Source organism: Poromitra crassiceps, assembly GCF_964638095.1.
Source record: "Poromitra crassiceps genome assembly, chromosome: 1".
Lineage (NCBI taxonomy): Eukaryota > Metazoa > Chordata > Actinopteri > Beryciformes > Melamphaidae > Poromitra > Poromitra crassiceps.
Window position 1 is genome coordinate 93185604 of NC_139623.1, and position 17457 is coordinate 93203060.

General features: G+C 42.8%; 2 protein-coding genes across 4 annotated transcripts in view; both read right to left on the bottom strand.

The window, feature by feature from the left end:
• cep192 (centrosomal protein 192) overlaps positions 1 to 2206 on the bottom strand; it is an 83523-nt gene extending 81317 nt beyond the window's left edge. For all 3 annotated transcript variants that reach the window (XR_014552532.1, XR_014552533.1, XM_083633268.1), the window contains exons 1-2: positions 2076 to 2206; positions 1223 to 1467 (exon numbers count right to left, since the gene is read on the bottom strand). Coding sequence is in view for 1 of the 3 variants with exons in the window: in XM_083633268.1 (XP_083489394.1) it covers positions 1223 to 1395 (173 nt within the window). In the remaining 2 variants the exon portion in view is untranslated. The remainder of the gene's footprint in view (positions 1 to 1222; positions 1468 to 2075) is intronic.
• A 3791-nt stretch (positions 2207 to 5997) lies between these two features.
• seh1l (SEH1-like) lies at positions 5998 to 17166 on the bottom strand. The gene is made up of 8 exons (XM_083644217.1): positions 17002 to 17166; positions 16469 to 16519; positions 16144 to 16290; positions 15722 to 15933; positions 10125 to 10223; positions 9882 to 10022; positions 8459 to 8613; positions 5998 to 6903 (listed from the first exon to the last, which is right to left on the bottom strand). Exons 1-8 carry the CDS (start codon positions 17110 to 17112, stop codon positions 6746 to 6748), a joined length of 1074 nt encoding a protein of 357 aa, XP_083500343.1. The 5' UTR covers positions 17113 to 17166; the 3' UTR covers positions 5998 to 6745.
• Positions 17167 to 17457: the final 291 nt, after the last annotated feature.

Sequence of the window (17457 nt, forward strand, 5' to 3'; positions counted from 1 at the left end):
TGATGTTTTTGGTTAGAATGCATTCTTACGTTTAAGGTGACCAGACGTCGCCGATTTCCGGGGACAGTCCCCGTTTTTGGGGACCTGCCCCCGGCTGGAGCTGTCCCCTATTTTCTACTCCCCCATCCATGGCCGACATTACTGTCTTTCAGAGGCTCTAGTCACTAGAGCTTTAAAAATGAGCCCACTAGAGTCTAAATGTCAAATGTCAAAAGTTTTTGACACACAGCATTAATCTTCTATGGCAGGGGTGCCCAACCTTTTTTGACCCAAGATCTACTTTTCAAGTAGCCAGCCTCCCGAGATTTTCCAGTCCAGTTTCAACATCGCAAACGCACACACATCGTTTCCAGCCTGCAGTAACTAACCTCACAACACTTTCTCGTTGTCCCACAACCACTTGACATTAGGGCTGTGAATCTTCACTGGCCTCACGATTCGATTACGATTCAGAGGCCTACGATTCGATTCGATTAAGATTATCGATGCATCTCGATGCATCTTAAATCGATGCATCACTTTTTTCCCCCCCAATACATGATTTATTTTTTCTCACTTTCTTTTTTCTCACTGTGTGGCTACTTTTAAAATAAAAGTGCATTTGGAATTGCATTGTATTATGATCCATAATTAAAATAAACAACTGCATGTACTTCCATTATATTTTTATTTGATTATAAAAAAATAAATAAAATAAAATAAAATAAAAATAATAATCGATTTTTGACGCGATCGACCTGGGGTCAGTCCGCGGTCGACCAGTAGACCGCGATCGACTGGTTGGGCACCCCTGTTCTATGGTGTTCCTCAAGGTCTTGATGTCTTAATGTGGCATTTTGGAGAGATATCAATCAGCCTGAACCATAGTTTATTACAGGACCATCAGGTCAAAATACATGAAACCAGAATTGCCCCCTTTTTATGTCATACTGTAGATAATAACATTGGATATTTTAATTATATATTGACTGCAGAACTGGAAATGTCCCCGATTTTCATTTCAGAAGTCTGGTCACCTTAGTCTTGCTGTAAATTATGCATTTCTATTACTGTTGTTATTATTATTGTTTATATCAGCTGAATACTAATTCAGCTGATATAAACAAAAGCCTCCTATTGTTCACTCTAGTCAAACTGTGTCATGCTTCGATGCATGATGAGAGCAATATTTTTCTACATGAAGCCACATGTCATCCCTTCATACCACCAACATGGCCCCCACCTGTTGTCAGCTCCAACTCTAATTTTAGCCACAGTAGAGGCAGCAATTGGCAGTCCTGGGCCGGAGCACAATGTCAGATTGCCCAGCGTGGCACGGCTGCTGGTGCTGTCCATAGAGTTGCAGAGAAAACTGGGGATCGCATCATCTTCCAAGTTAAAAAAAGTGTCTGCCATGTTGTTCAATGGAGGAGGAATAGCCAAATGTGGCTTGACTTCAGCTCAGGTGTAGTTGATCACCTGTAATGTCTGGGCAGAGAAAAGAAGGGCGGGTTAGTGAAAGGACTATCGTAATACAGTAACAAACATAAGCCAACAATTTATGTAAATATAACGTCCTCCAGGGTGTGAAGAATCGAGATTGAGCTGGGCTTCCAGAGTCATTAGTCGGGTGATGCACTTTCTTTAATGTTACAACGTCGGGGTGTCAACCTCGGCACAAAAACGCATTTGGGAATGTTAACGTAGGCATTTAGAGACTAACGTTATCGTCAGTGAGTCAACGTTTTTTGCAGTTTGCGTTAGAGCTGGCCTAAGGACTATGAGCTGCTGATTTATGCTAACAATTTAACGCTAACGTTAGCTAGTGGCTAAAAACAATTGGGCAAGTTGTCAAGCTCGTTCACACGCTCCAAATTTGAGCTGCATCACAATCATTGCACCTCGGCCCAATTATACGACCGTTTGAAACGGACGTGTTTATTTTCGTAGGCAGCCATACTCGTCAGTCGTCACAGTGGAAAAGTTGAGTAGCTAGATAGACTTGCTGCACTAATGTAGATGGTAACAAAAAAAACAAGATTGGTAAATTCAACACAAAATGTAACTAAAGTCGTGCTTAGTTAGAATTCACTCACATTCAGTCGACGGCGGCTGAGACAGCGGTTCTTCTCCAACTCATAGTTTAGTGTGATTGCAGACTTCATTATTACTAAGAAACACGCATACCAAACAAACACGACAGTTTGGGATCAATCAAGCAGCGCCCAGGGAAGGCACAGGAAGCCCGCGCGAGCGTCACTTCATGAGGGCGGAACCTCGCGTCACCAGGCAGGGCGGTACCTTAGTAACATTTAAACTGATTTGATTGGACAAATAAATTCAGAGGAAGAAAAATGTGCATGATGATAGGACGACGTACCTGTCATTATGTTGTACTTCCAAACGCTTTGGACAGACTTGAAAACAATTCAGACATTCATCTAGCATCAGTTATTTGGTGTCAGTCATCAGCTCCTGTGGATCTTCTCATTGGTCGACACAAGATGAATGAAGGGTGCTTATCTTTTAGATGCTAGCAATAAACATACGATGCCAGTAATGTACTATAATGTAAATATAAAATCAAGGTATTTTCCCGTGCCAGTTTATAGGCAAAACAAATTTTGCCACCACACACAGTATGTTAACTTCAAATATGTATGCAATATGATTGTTACTTGCCAAGTGGCTAGTTTATTATTGTATCATGTGTTCTGCTGAGCAGCTGCAAGAATGCATTGGTTTGCACTGCAGAGCTGCCTGCTGAGAGGATTGCCATCTCATTCATTCTAGTTTTTGAGCCACCTAATGTAACGAAAGGGGACATTTGAGTGGGCCATGAAATGAAATGTTATGACAAAACCATCACAACATGCATAGCATACCCCTTAAGAGTAAAATTGAGAGGAAACATCCTTAGCTTTAGTTCACACACACTGTAATAATGTGAATACTTTACAGATCCCCATATGAACTGTAGCCTACTCTTGCCCCCTCCAGGGATGTCAAGGTCAGGATCAGCTGCTTCCCAAACTTGTTTGTCTTATGTAGCCTACCCCTTGAGCTGTTTTGCCATGCCAATAGTAGGCTACCCCCTCACTCATGCGTGTCAATTATTCTAAATTTGTTAAATTAAACTCATATTAAATTTTTACTATGGTAATCATTTGAATGACTCCCTTTTAATACAATTAAAAAAAAAAAGTCATGTTTTACCAAGATTGGCCAATAAAATTACATGGAATAGTTTTTATCATTTTGGAAGTAAATTGTAATCCCCAATCTTTCCAAGTACCCCCTGAAAGCTGCTCATGTACCCGTTTGGGAATCACTGAGCTAAGGAACAGCATCTCTGGAGCAGGTAGGGAAACTTCAGCAGGGTATGTTTGCAAAAAGAGCTTAAACCCAGGTCATCCAAAATGCCAGGCTTTTGAACCACTAGGCTACCTCAAACGCAGGGAGTCAAAGCAACTGTGGACTAGCTCCATTTTCAATGAAAGGACTGCGTGATACTGAATCATGGGTTATTTCTGGACAACAGTGGCTGTTTCACATGGTAGTTAGTCAAAGTCATTCATTAATGTGTTGACACTTTTGTGTATAAGGGAAGAGCAAAGTAACATTTTAATATATCATGACATTTATTCCGACTTCATTGACCATGTGCATTGATGACACAATAAACACTGAATGATCAATATAAACAGTCTTCCCTCTGCATATTCTGATGGTTGAGTTTGTCAGTGTACTGCAGAAGATTAATTCCATCTCCATTTTTGCCTTATTTGCTAATTAACTGCAGACATTCTCTAATGTGTGTAGAACTGGCATGCACTCGTCAAATCCCGGCAGCAGTATTTCCAGCTTAAGTTTGCTGCACTAGCGCCTCCTCTGGATGGTCGGGGGCCCTGTTTTGGGGGAGGAGAACTGGGGTGATCCTCCCATGCGCTACGTCCAGCGAAACTCCTCGCTGTCAGGTGAAAAGAAGCGGCTGGCGACTGCACATGCAGAGGGGGTGGAGCAATGACCGGGACAGCAAGTACAATTGCGGAGAAAATGGGAGAAAAATCCAGAAAAAAGGGGGGAAAGTGTCATGGTCCTACAACTAAGCCCAACAATTTATAAAACATAAAAAGTAAAAAAAAAAAAAAAGACAATAACAAACGTGTTCTTTTCTTAATTCCTGAAAATTTCGCTTTGGTAGAAATAAGCTTTCTGCAAGACCAATGATATGAGCATTTTTTTCACATAGTAGTGAAATGATGACTGACTAGCATAATGCATTAGCATACAAAGCTACACAGAAAAATGTGGTAAATTCACCGTTATCTCTTAAATTCTCAGACTAGCACATATCAAGGAACAAAAATGGTGATCAAACGGCCTGTATAAATTGTGCAGCTAGGAAGGCTATCCTGACATATAATGTAACATCTATTTCCTGAATAGCTTGTGACTCCACAACTCCTCAGTCCTCACATACAATTCATTACAAATGCATGGAAACATTCTCAGATTATTTAAGCATGGAAAAAAGCTCCTTAAATACTCAGCTAAATTGTGGAGAAAAAAAATCCACCCCAAAAAAATCATTCGAAATTATTACTTCATTAGAAACTAATTGAGTTGTGTGCCCCTTACCCATCCCCATGACCCACCACACCCATCACTGCCCTTCAGTCTCCGGTAAGGGCAGCAGAGCTCTAGAGTAGAGTCTGTGGAGAGGAGCCTGTTGCTGAGGCTGAACAGGCTCAGCATCACAGTGCTCTATGAGGGAGGAAGGAGGCAGCAGGTGACCATACCTGGACCCTGCTCTGGGTGGATCCAGAGGTGGAAAGAAATACCTGAGGCAATGACAAAATGACGAGAGGAGACGAAGAACACAAACACATGGACAAGGGGGGGGGGGGGGGGGGGGGACAAATAGCACCAGAATACAGAGGGGCAACATATACAAGGGAAAGAAGGGATATGAGAAATTAAAAGGAGAGAGGAAGTAAAAAGGATGCATGTATTCTCTATGAACAGAAGGGGGAGATAAGAGAGTGGCAGATGCATGCTGAACACAGAGCAGATAAGGTGATCAAAACTTTTGTTTTAGGGGTATGTGCAACGCCATACCCATAATCATCCCAAGACAGGACATCTCTATTTTCGACAGAAACTGTAACCATTCATTGTGGGGGGTGGGGGTGAGGGGGAACTTTGCATTAAAATGGGGGGGAGGGGGGGGGGGGTGATGAAGAAAAGGGCCATGTATCATATCAATGTATCATGCCAACAAATAGCCCTTAACCAACAAGACTGAAGTATTCAGCTACAATGTGTGTCTTGCATTTCTAATGCATGGACATGAGAGCAACATGGTAGCTGATGCACTGGAGACATTACTAATACGCAGGATGCTGGTATATCTTTGGAGAGGTCAGCTGCTGCAGGGGGGGGGCAAAGGGAGTTCTCTTGCCAATCCTGCATGCAACAAGCAACAATACCACATTATTCCAAAAAGCCCCACTTCACACTAGTTGTCGAGTAAATGGACAAACATTGTATTAGCTTTACAGTGGATCCCCCCCCCCCCAAAATAAATAATAAAAATAAAAATAAAAACACACATTTGGCTGCAAAGTTGCTAGTGGATCAAAAAAGCAGTTTTTACTCTAAACACAAAATGCTAGAGAATATGTTACCCAGGTTAGCATAAGTTCCTCTAAGTGTAAAGTCAAAAACCACAAGCAAGATAATGTGATAGATGGATAAGTCAGAAGTTATTAACTTGAATATGAATATAGCCACATACCAAATCAGACAAAACCAGTGTGTCGAGGCTCAATGACCACTTGTCCCTTATAATTTAATACCCCACTCCCCATACCAAGGGAGATGTGTCAGTTACTAAGATATCTAAATGGTCATATCTGACAATTTACAATTCAAATTTCAGTTACAAACGTCACTGGCTGTATTCATATCCATACCACACATCGTTTTTAATGTATTTTTTATTTTTTTGTTATTTCAGTAGGTTAATGAAGTTCATTCAAGCTGTCCTTCCGCTCAGCAAAGAGTTTGGCAACAGTTGGTCAAAGAGACGCAATTTACAGTTGTTCTGCATATCAAATTACAATGGAATGGAATGGAATGAAAAGAAAAAAGAAATTTAATTTATGACCTATGATCTAAAATGCTTACATTGGGATTTTAATGGTAAGATGGCTAGTAATTCACATCAAGATGTTAGAGCACTGTAGGCTGTAGCTCCTGAAATTATGAATAATATATCAATATCTACAACACAATATTGCCTAACTTTACAATAGTTCTATATTCCAAAATAGTTATTTGCAATAACAGTCAGATACCAAATTTATACAAACTAGTTTATTTCACCTATTTATTTTTATACAAATAAAATGGTTAGGCTCAACCCTGGCATTACAAAGTGGAAATCTGAACCCACTGCTATTGCATGCATCAGTTCAAATCAATAGAAATAGGAAATCATTATAAAAAAGAAAGAAAAAAAGGGGGGGGGGGGGGTCAGGCTACACAGGCTTGTGTGCTGAGTCTGACAGCCTGTATGCTGGAAGCCAGAAGCCAAGCTCTTTGCATGAGTGCAGCCTTGGGTCAGTTTGAGCCCAGTAGTTTGTCAGTGAGTGGCTGCATCAAGTCCCAGTCAGTGTGAGGCAGTGTGAGTCGTCAGTTCTGACTGGTTTGGGTTGGGCCGGGTTGGTTTGGGTGAGTGGCATCGGGTGCACCACGCCACCTACCTTCCTGCAGACGTCCCGTTCAGGACGCTTTGGGAGGTCTGAACAGAGGAGCCCACCACGGTGCTCATGGCGGTGGGCTGACCAGACGAACCGCTCAGCGGGCTGCCATCTCCCTTCAGGATGCCTGTGCACTTCCAGGTGTCCATGTAGTTGGCTGCAGAAAGAGAGAGGAGATGAACCCTGCATTCACACAGATGCAACACCATCAACAAATAACTGTGTCAATGTATGCAGTGTTTCCCCTAGAAACATTTTCAGGTCCGGAGGGATTTCGAAACGTACCCCGACCGCAACGGTGGGGGCCCTCGCTGGTGACGCTAAACTTTTAGCTAACCTGTTCGCATCTATGTTCGCAATGGCATCCCAAGTATCATCATACTATTATGGGATCCGATACAAACAGTTGTATTATGGGATGTGCGTTTCCCAGGCAACGACACACGTTGACACGTTTTGGAACAGCGCCGCACGCTGCTCCTACAAGCAAAATGCTTATTGTTTTGAATGATTTGGCATCTTCTATTATGCCATAAAGGTTTATTTAAATTTGGGGGAGAGCAGGGGATTTTGTTTTGCCTGTAGAATGGTAGGGACTGGTATGTCCTATAGAGCTGAGTGACTGTGTGATCAAATTTGCCCAGTGTGATCTAGTTCTCTAGAACGCTCTACTAGTCTAGAACTTTTATTTAAAAGACGACAGGAATAATCTGTTCAAAACTACAGTAGCTGCAAACCACTGGACCAGGGTATATGCAGGAATCCTGAAGTTAAATGCAATACCTTTCAAGACCTTTTTTAAGACCCTTTCAATATATTATATATATATAGACCTCAACGCCACTTTCGTCACATCAGCGATAGGGGTGTAAATCACAAGTTTCATCGTGATATATTACATTTTAGATTCTTTGGACAACGATACGATATTGGCTGATATCACAAGGTCTGCCACGATACCATATCGATTCAATTCAGGGGTCTGCGATCGATATGAGACGATATAATGTCGTCAATGTATTACCTTTAATGGTACAAATAATACTTTTTAAGGGCCTTAATTTTCCCTAAAATGATTGATCAACTTTTCATACTTTTCAAGACCCCATGGGTACCCTGTGGACAGATGCTTCTCACAGGACAGAGGTCCATCGACTAAGTGGCTCATTGTGTGAATGAAGGGGCTGAACACACCACACACCAATCCTACGCTGAAGCAACGCAGCGCGGAGGCCGTTTCATTTCGGCGTCCTTGATAACAGGCGAGACCGATCGCACCAGCCGCAGCGCTTTGCCTCGCCACGCCGAAGTGATGCTGCACGCGTGCTGCAGCGATAGTTTCCGCTTCTGGTCTATTTTTCAAGCGTGCTGCACGCGAGCAGCAAGGCATGAAGTCAATGCAAGTTATGAGCGGGGGCAGGGCAGCGCCAGGCAAAACAGAGCGAGGCGTGGACAAAACAGAGTGATTCTGGTGTGAATGGCAAGGCTCCTGCTGGAAAGCGCTGCTTCATCGCTTCTTCTGAGATGCTTGTGGTGTGAACCAGGTGTAAGGCCAAAATACTGAATAGGACAACGTGATGACTTGATTCACTTTCTGTTAGCTCACTTTTTTGTTTTGTTTTAATCATGGTCAGGTATGCCATGTTGTTAAAGTGCACTTTAAACTCCAATAAATTTAAATGGATCAGCAGCAGCTGTAATAGCCTCCCCACCTTTCCAGAGGCGAACACAGCCGTCGTCGCCAGATGAGGCCAGCAGGGTGCTGGTGATGTTCCAGCTCACACGCCACACCTGGGAGTTATGGTTGTCAAACTGAGCCACAATCTGTACCTCAAACTTGGTGGGTCCTGTAGAGGTGCTCTCCTTTCTGTCAGACAGATCGGATATACAAGACACTTTTTCATAGCTGTATGCTAAATAACTTTCATGAGATTTTCTGATGCATTCTTACAAAGGTAGCCGCTAGAGATACTGTAGTGGAGTTCAGGGATTAAAGCAAAAAATATTCTGACTGAAAAGAAAAATCAGGCCAAGTCATATCCCCCATCTATTATGTAAAACACGTTACAGAGGATGTCGCGCCGTCTTTTTAGAGCGGGCGGAGCGGAGGGATCTGAGAAAAAGGCTGCTTCAGTACAATGTGGGGCTATATCGATTATTTCGTAATTATACATATTTGTATAGTGTCAAGAAAGGAAGTGTGATTTTCGCTGTATGTTTGAATGGAATTACTTTATATCCTTATTATAATTTGATGGAAGGTTTCCACACTGAGCCCTAACAGCTGCAAACAAACAAACAAAAGGCAGTAGTGAAGCCATGGGTGGTGCAGTGATTTGGGGTTTGGTTGGTGTGGCTGTCCTTTGCCGTCTCCCTGAGCCTGCCTGACTCCCCCAATCTCTTGTTGCTATGATACTGATAAAATGGACATTAACTTTAAAAGGTGACTGTACAAAATATTGTCCATAATATTTATTATACAATGGTCTGGCTGACTACTTTATACAGATTGGCTGGAGGGGTGTTGGTCATTTCAGATAACCACATGGCTCTGACATAGCTCCTTCTCACAAGGATCATGCCAGTTAGGAGATGGGCATCACTTTTATGGCATCAACAACAGCTTTAGCAAAGCTAGGAATACACTTATTTTAGCTTTATTCATTTGTGCACATTGAGTCACGGTGACTCAACGTATGTATTCAGAAGTTACAGGACTGATGGCTGTCTATAGGAGACTTTTTAAGTGACTGTATTCTGCTTAACTCAAAGATAATATGATAGGCTGCACCACTGCAAATTATTTAGCTAAAGCTAATATTTAGTTACAGTTAATCAAACTATAGCTACATAATATATCCCTTTGCTCTCATTGCCCTGCTAGGTAGCAGTAGTTACACTGGGCTATATTCATTTCAGTTATTTTGATGGATGAGAGAGGGGTCCTGCGGGGTGGGGGATTATGAGTGAATTTGGGGTAGGGTTGTATTTTCTGTGTTTTTTGTTAATGTCTTGTGGCTCTTGTTTTGTTGGTATGTTAACATTTTTAAAATAAAAAATGGAATGCATGCTTGCTTGCAATTCAACCTCAACAGTCAGGTAACTCAATGTAGAGTACAATATTGACTCATTCACCTCATAGGCACCAGCTTGAAGATTCTGACGTCCTTAGTTGCGATGGCAAGCACATGGAAAGATCTTCCCAGGTTTGGAGCAAATGCGATGTCATGCACCGCATCAGAGACGGACATCAATGTCTCCGCTTTAGCATATTTCCTTTTCAACAGTGGTTAAAAATCAACAATTAAAAAGAAGAGAAAAAAAGACAACGAGAATGCATTCATATCATTCACTCTTGTGAACTGTAGTAAAACTGACCTTGTGTTTTCATTGTACTCGTAGATCTGAACCTTCCCACCATACATCACGTTGCTGTCGTCACTCCCCACTGCAATCATTGGTGGGTGGGCGCGAGAGCTGGGTGGTGGGGAAATGACACAAGACCACAAGACTTTACTGCTATATCATACCTGCCAACATTGGGCTATGAAAAAGAGCGAGATTTCCTGGGGGATCAGTGAATGGCTTTGCTTACCTCTTAATTAGTCTTAAATTCATAACTCACGGTAAAATAAATGATCAAATAAAATACAATTAAATTAAATAAACATGTACAAAAGCTGTGATAAAAAGTCAGCATCTAAAATTTATGACAAAAAATATCAACTGCAAACATTGTGAGAGTGTCAGTGAATATGGAATACGTTAGAAGTTTGCCTCTGTGCTTCCACGGCTTGTTTGTGTTTGGCATGTTAACATGTTTGCTAAAGTCATTTTCCCCAACGTGTTCTACACTAAAGTCGGCTCGACGTAGCTTGCAAAACGCATGGTATTTGCTAATGTGGCTAGCGGTTAGAAATGGGAAGGTCCCGCACCAAGTGGACTGAAATCTGGGAGCGCATCTCTTCTTCTTGGGACGTGTTTGCGGTCCTCCACCGAGAGCTTGAGTGAGTGCAGTGACGCAGTTACGCAGCGTGCATCACTCGTCACTGCCTCTGGTTGGGTTGCCAGGTACCACAACACAATTCTACAAATCAGGAGATTAGCGGGAGAAATTATTCGGGAGCACAGCGGGAGAAAGGGTTAAAAATCGGGAGACTCCCGCGTAAATCTGGAGTGTTGGCAGGTATGCTATATCCAGAAACTCCAGTATTATATTAGTACTTATTAGTTACGCCAGTATTATAACAGGCCTTTGGGTGGTCTTAGCTCAAAGCCATTTACTCAATTCCCCTTCTGGGATCAATAAAGTTTTTCTGATTCTGATTCATCTGTAGGAAGTTACAATATGCCCAGTAAGTCCAGTGGCAGTATGCCTTGAATGTCATACAGGATTGGCCTGGGAGAATGTGTGTAGGGTACAAGAGGCAAAAATGACTGCGGGCCATTGTAGCTGGTGGCTGATTATTTTTTGTATCTGCATAATTGATTAAATAGAATATGTTAATTCCTGAAGGCTGGGTTACCATGCACCAGAGAAAAGAGGATTCCCACACACTGTCCTTTACTTGCAGGAAACTTTATTAGTTGACAACGTTTTGGTCCTTAGACCTTCATCAGGTAAAATGAAGAACAAAAAGGCAACAACATGGGCCGGCTTTGTGTCGAAACTCAACCCTATTGCAACAAGCCAGAGTTGTCTATGGGCATGATCCGTGACAAGGAAATGATGGAATACAGTATCACTAAGGTTTTGATTGCTACAGCCTGGAAAATCACAAGTGCGTACCATTTTGTCAACTTGCCTCGCTGTTTACAGACATACAGAGCGTGCTGTGTCTGAAACACCTACCTAAATAAATACATAGCCCAAGTTAGTGACTGCCGCGGATGCACAAAGCCAGCGAGGTAAAACAATTGAGTGTACGGTGCCCATTTCACCTACAAAAGGATTATTTACCTCCACGTCCAGAGCAGAGGAAAACCTGTAATGAAGGGCACCTGCTGTGCCAAAACCCATGGTACGAGAGACTATAGTACCTAAATCTAACAATGTTATAAAAAATATATGAATAAATACATAGCCTATATTCATAGCTTTCAAGGGGCGTTACGTTCTGCCGGGAACGCCCACCTGGCGGTAAAAAAAAAACTTGTTCATTCCGCAGTGCCCGCCGAGTCACTAGTTTCTCACGCTGTTTGTTCAGCCAAAATGCCGGATACCTGTTGTGCTATCGGTTGCACTAACCGACGAGGAGACACGCCTGGCTTGTGCTTTTACAGAATGCCGTCGGAGAAAGAAAACTCACACACACACACCCACACCAGTCCCCTTACGAGGGAACTGCTTTTTACTGGCAGAGCTGTGCTGCGTTTCCAATATGAAGCAGACACTGGAGTCACGGTGCAAAGTGAATCGATTCACCGTGTCAGTATGTCACTAATGAAACAGAGCTGTGCTGCGTTTAAATATTCCTGACTGGAAACTGGAGGAAAAAAGACCGCTTTTTGCTGCAGCTGCGTCTGGTCAGTGTTCAGCGCCATTGTTGTTTTGAGTTTTGACCGCCAGAAGGGGCGTTCCTTGTACCTACTTCCTTGCCCCTTGAAAGCTATGAATAGGCTACTCAGCAGCAGTAGCTCTCCAACTCTGTTGATCTGCATCTTCTTGCTCCGCCTCTCTCTCTCTCTGCCCATTCTAGGCCGATATCTGATGAAGAGCCTCATCTGTGTATTCAGGTTCATAAAGACATCCCCTCAAATCTGGCGTAAACGGCATGTCTTCCGCCCACGGGACTCATGGATTGGCAAGTCAGCTCCCCATACACTCTACAACTGGTATGGAGTTCATACAACTTTATGTCCAATAATCCGAACTCAGGAGGTCCCTGAAGATCATCAAAGACACAAACCACCCCCACAACAGTCTGTTCTCCCTGCTACCCTCAGGGAGGAGATACAGGGTCCCAAGAGCACGCACAAATCGCTTGAGGGACAGTTTCTTCTCACAGGCCACGAGACTCCTTAACATATACAAATAGTGTAGTAGCCGTACTGTACCGCACTGCAGCTGCTACCATCACGTATGACTAATGTTCAATAGTATGTTTAATTAGGTATATGCTATTTGCACCTAACAGAATGTTATTATGTTTAATTATGTTTAAAGTATGTTCATGCCATTTGCACATATGTGCAGTGAATACGCCACTGTCTGTGGCGTGTCTTACTGCTTTATTGCTCGTTGCCTCTTGTTTTTTTTTGTTTTTGTTTTTTTGCACTATGTTGTAACGGAGTCTACAGCACAAGAATTTCACACGTGATACTTGTACTACGGAGTGACAATAAAAATCTTGAATCTTGAATCTATCCCTTTAATGAAAATGATCAAAAACCCTGGCGGTGTTTAGTGACTTTTTCTGAAAAACCGTGGCGGAGAATGAGTTCAGTGAGATTTTGAAGAGATTTTTACATGGCTATAATGGTAGGCTATATAATGAGTCACGCATTCAGAAATAATATCCTCTAGGGCCACGCCACTTCTGGGAACCCCCATCCTGTGTAAGTAGGGTTCCCAGAGTAAAACCTGGCCATTTCCACCACTGCTTATGGATAAGCATCATCTGCTGCATGCCATCGAGAACCGTTGGTCGGATCGACTTCAAACTTTGGGAGTGTACCCCTATTGTGCAGTGCTATGCTCAATTTTCATGCAATTGGGCATAGCGCCACCTACTCACAACAAAACATGCGGTTTATCTCAAGAACCGTTTGTCAGCAGCTAAAAAAAATAGTAGCAATGAGATGGAAACAACCGCAAGATTTAAATGTACAATATTGGCTTTTTCTGTTTTACAATGTTCTGTCCTTAGAAGTGTCAATAGGCAAAATACGGGGTATGAAGATGGAAATAATTGAAGCTCTCACTCTAGTAATGGACTATAAGGTTTAATTGAATCTTTTAGGATTTGTCAGAACTGAGGACTCGGGCCACTGGGAGGGTGGGAGCGGGGAGGTTTAAAGAGAAAAGGGTCAATATATGATTTAGGTTTATAGGAGGGCCATTACTTTCCAGATAATTCATTGCAAATAAAAGAAAAAACGACTTGGTTGTTTGGTTGGGGTACAGCAGCAATTTAATGTGATTATATTGTGTCAGTAGTATAATCGGGAGCAGTATGGGTTAGCACCCCAGCCTGTGTCTTCCATGAGGAAGAAGCCCAACAAATCCACGAGAGGCCTTTTAGGAGGGCCATTCAAGCCGCAAGTGGAGCCTGCAGTACCACCACGGCCCAAGAAACATCATGCCAGAATGAAATGTTTGGATCGAGGGAGTCTGGTGCAACGCACAGGTCCTGGACCTGGTGAGACGTAGGAGGAGCCCGGACAGGGGGCAACCCACAGAGCCCAGTCCCTCCACGTGCCAGAGCCTCCCGGCCCCGGCAGAGTAGTTCCGGAGCAGCGGATTGAGTGGCCCTGTCTTGTCCTAAGAGGGCTGACCGTGGGTAGCTACTGGGACGTAAGTCGGGGCTCACCTGGGCGAGGGTGTATGATGTTGCGAGACCCGAAACATCCTATGACCCCAGGGTACATCACTGAGGATACATCCCAGTTGCATCCGTGTGATGTTTTTTCTTTATGTTTCTCTTTGATTTAACGTCTTGTGTGTCATTTAGGTGATGTACAGAGATTGATGTGGGCTTTGCATCTTATGTTTGTGTGTGTCACCACATCTCTGAAGTGTTTACACTATGTTGATCACCTACTGTTGTGATGTATGTATGCTATACTACCCCATCATTTTTGTGTTATTTTATTTGTAATGTATCCTCATATGCGAACAAAAAGAAAAACCAATAAAAACGGATTGCCTGTCAACTCAAGGTCCCCGATTGGCCTCATCTGATGAGGTGTAAGGTAAGGCTATAATACCTGTGTTGCTTTTTTGTTCTTCATTTTACCTGATGAAGGTCTAAGGACCAAAATGTTGTCAACTAATAAAGTTTAGTGCAAGTAAAGGACAGTGTGCAGGAATCCTCTTTTCTCTAGCCTTAGTATGGACTTCTCCTCCGATGCACCTGTCCACAAGAAACTGAAGGTGTGCATTAGCTCCTTTTGTCAAGTATTGGGTTACCATGCAGAAATGGCTCATAAAGGCAAAGTTACCATCCATCGCCATAATTGACAAGAATCTGGTCAGTGATTATTTCCCAGCTGCCTGAAAAATAAACATGCCTGTGATACACACAATACTTTCCATACCCCAGTCCATAAATTAGGGAAAACAGCAGCCATATTTTCTTTTGCACCTAGTCTGTGGCATATACGTATGGGGCATACAGTTTTGTGTGTACACAGTAACGACCGGTAAGAAGGTGCAACATTGATGTACTACAAGTTTTATTTTTTTAACACCAGCAGTGATTCAGTTTTTACTCACTGGGACTAACTTTTAATCCCTAAGCAATAGGGATGTCACAATATATCATCCCACAATATATCGCGATATCAAAACGTGACAATATGTATCGTTGAGATTAAATCTCATATTGCGAGAAAAAGAAGCTGAACATGGTGGCACTGATCTGCATCTGATTGCATGCTCGCTCTCCTTTTCATTGCTTTGTTTGAACAGACGAGGGACGTTACAGACACGGAGGATGAAAATGGTGAAATTACTCAAATTACTGTGGAGGATGCCCCCTCAACTTACAAATAGATCGCAAAAAAATATTGTTAAAATATCGTATTGTTATCGTGAACCCAATATCGTGTATCGTATTGTGAACTGAGTGTATCGTGACACCCCTACTAAGCAACATTGGTGAAAACTATTTACTGTCTGAGATTTGATTGATCTGGCATCACAAATACTTCCAGGAACTGAAAACCAAATCACTGGAGGATTATGAACATTCAAACCCAATTAAAGTGTTCTGGATGCAGTACTTTGGTACAGAATAAACACATGGTCTAACCTGGAGGGGTTCCAGGAGATGCAGCTACAGCTCAGTTTGCAGGAGATCTCGTGCTGCAGGGACCACTGGCTCAGGTTCATCACATCCGGAGCCTCGTAGATCCTCACCACTCCATCCGCAGAGCAGGTGGTCAACATCAGGCCCATGTGTTTAGGGGCAAATTTCACATCAGTCACCGATGTCCTACTGTCCACTAATGTGGTCCTCTTTATCTAGAATGAAATTGTGTGAAATACTTGGATCAGATCTGGGATATATGTGAAATAGAAGATTATGACAAATGCTTACCTCGAAAACATTGTGTGTTCCTCCATTCCTAGTAAGCCTATGTCTATCTGAACTGAAGTAATGGGCCTCTAATAATGGACCTCTTAAGTCTGACGTGTTACTTCAGAAGAATGCAACAGCAGTACAGTACTAACCCAGTGGCTCTGTCCTCTCTGTTTGTCATTGGATTCCCCTACAATCTCTTCCCAGACAGCAGCTGTCCGGTCGAAGGAGCAGGAGGCCAGAACCTGCCCAAACTCTGGATGAGCCCAGGTCACTCTCCACACTGAGCCACTGTGTGTCTGCACAGAAACAGCCTTTGTTAAATCACCATCCCCTTCAATCAACACTTAATAATCAAGACTTCAGAGGTCAATCAGATACAAAGATTATGCTAGACAACAGAGTAGGCTATTGTGCAAATGTAATGTGCATACATGTGCTAGATACAAACTGCTCAAGTAGCAGCAGGTGGTTTACCTTCCAGCTAGCTGTGCAGTGCCACTCTCCATTCTCACTTTTGTCCCAAACCTAAGGGATCAAATCACATAGTTAAAAATGAATGTAATCAAAGTATCTGTGTACCCGTCTGTTCAACTATCAACAGGAGACATACACTGTCAACATTTTTGAATGTGAAAAGCTTTCTGCCCCACGTCCAATACAAGCTTAACACCATACAGACAGCAACTGGATGATACAAAGTAAACTCACAACAATCAAGTAATCCACTGCAGTACTTTTAAGTGGACAATGGGCTTGGGCTCCATTGCCATTGCCACCCAGTGACGCGGTTTGTTTACCAAAATGCTGCTCGGCTGATCCCTCGTATAGCCTGTTTTGTTACAGGCAGCATGGCAAACTGGGCTTGGCACACTGCCCCCTGCCCTGAAGTGTCAATAAAGCGGTGCCAATATGTAGCTATAAGCAAGGGTGTTGGTATCGTGGCTAATGCTAACAAGCAAGCTGTTACAGCTAATGCTAACACTAACATTAGCAAACAGGTTATTTACCTTGACGCTTTGGTCACTGGAGCAAGTTGCCATTCTCCGTCCGTGGAAATCATATGATACATCATGGATCAGATCTTTATGATCTGCTGCTATGCTACGTGCAACAAACATGATTAGACCCCTAGACACAGCTCACCAGAACGCCAGCAACACCAGCTAGCAGGACTGTCATGTGTCTGCTGTGTGTGCGGTTGGCGGGTCCGCGATTCAACGCACTATGCACTTCTTAATGTTGGCCACAGAGCGGCGCTGCCGGCGCACTCACAAATGTTAAGCAGAGGATTTCTTTCCCCTTTCAATGTGAGATTTTACATAACCCGAAATTAAAGTTGGAATAATAAAAATATATATATAGTTGTCAATGTCATAATCAATTTTGTTGAGTGTTACTGTTTACTTACTTAGGGTTCTCCCCATCTCCCCTATCATTCGCCTTCAATCACTGGGGTTGCCAGG

What these genes read in the sequence shown, in the direction of transcription:
- seh1l (XM_083644217.1), bottom strand. Translation starts at nt 17,112, where the DNA reads ATGTTTGTTGCACGTAGCATAGCAGCAGATCATAAAGATCTGATCCAT. An exon ending in ATCTCCTGGAACCCCTCCAG is followed by an intron (nt 10,224 to 15,721) that starts GTTAGACCATGT and finishes CCCACCACCCAG; the next exon opens with CTCTCGCGCCCACCCACCAA. An exon ending in GAGTACAATGAAAACACAAG is followed by an intron (nt 10,023 to 10,124) that starts GTCAGTTTTACT and finishes ACTGTTGAAAAG; the next exon opens with GAAATATGCTAAAGCGGAGA.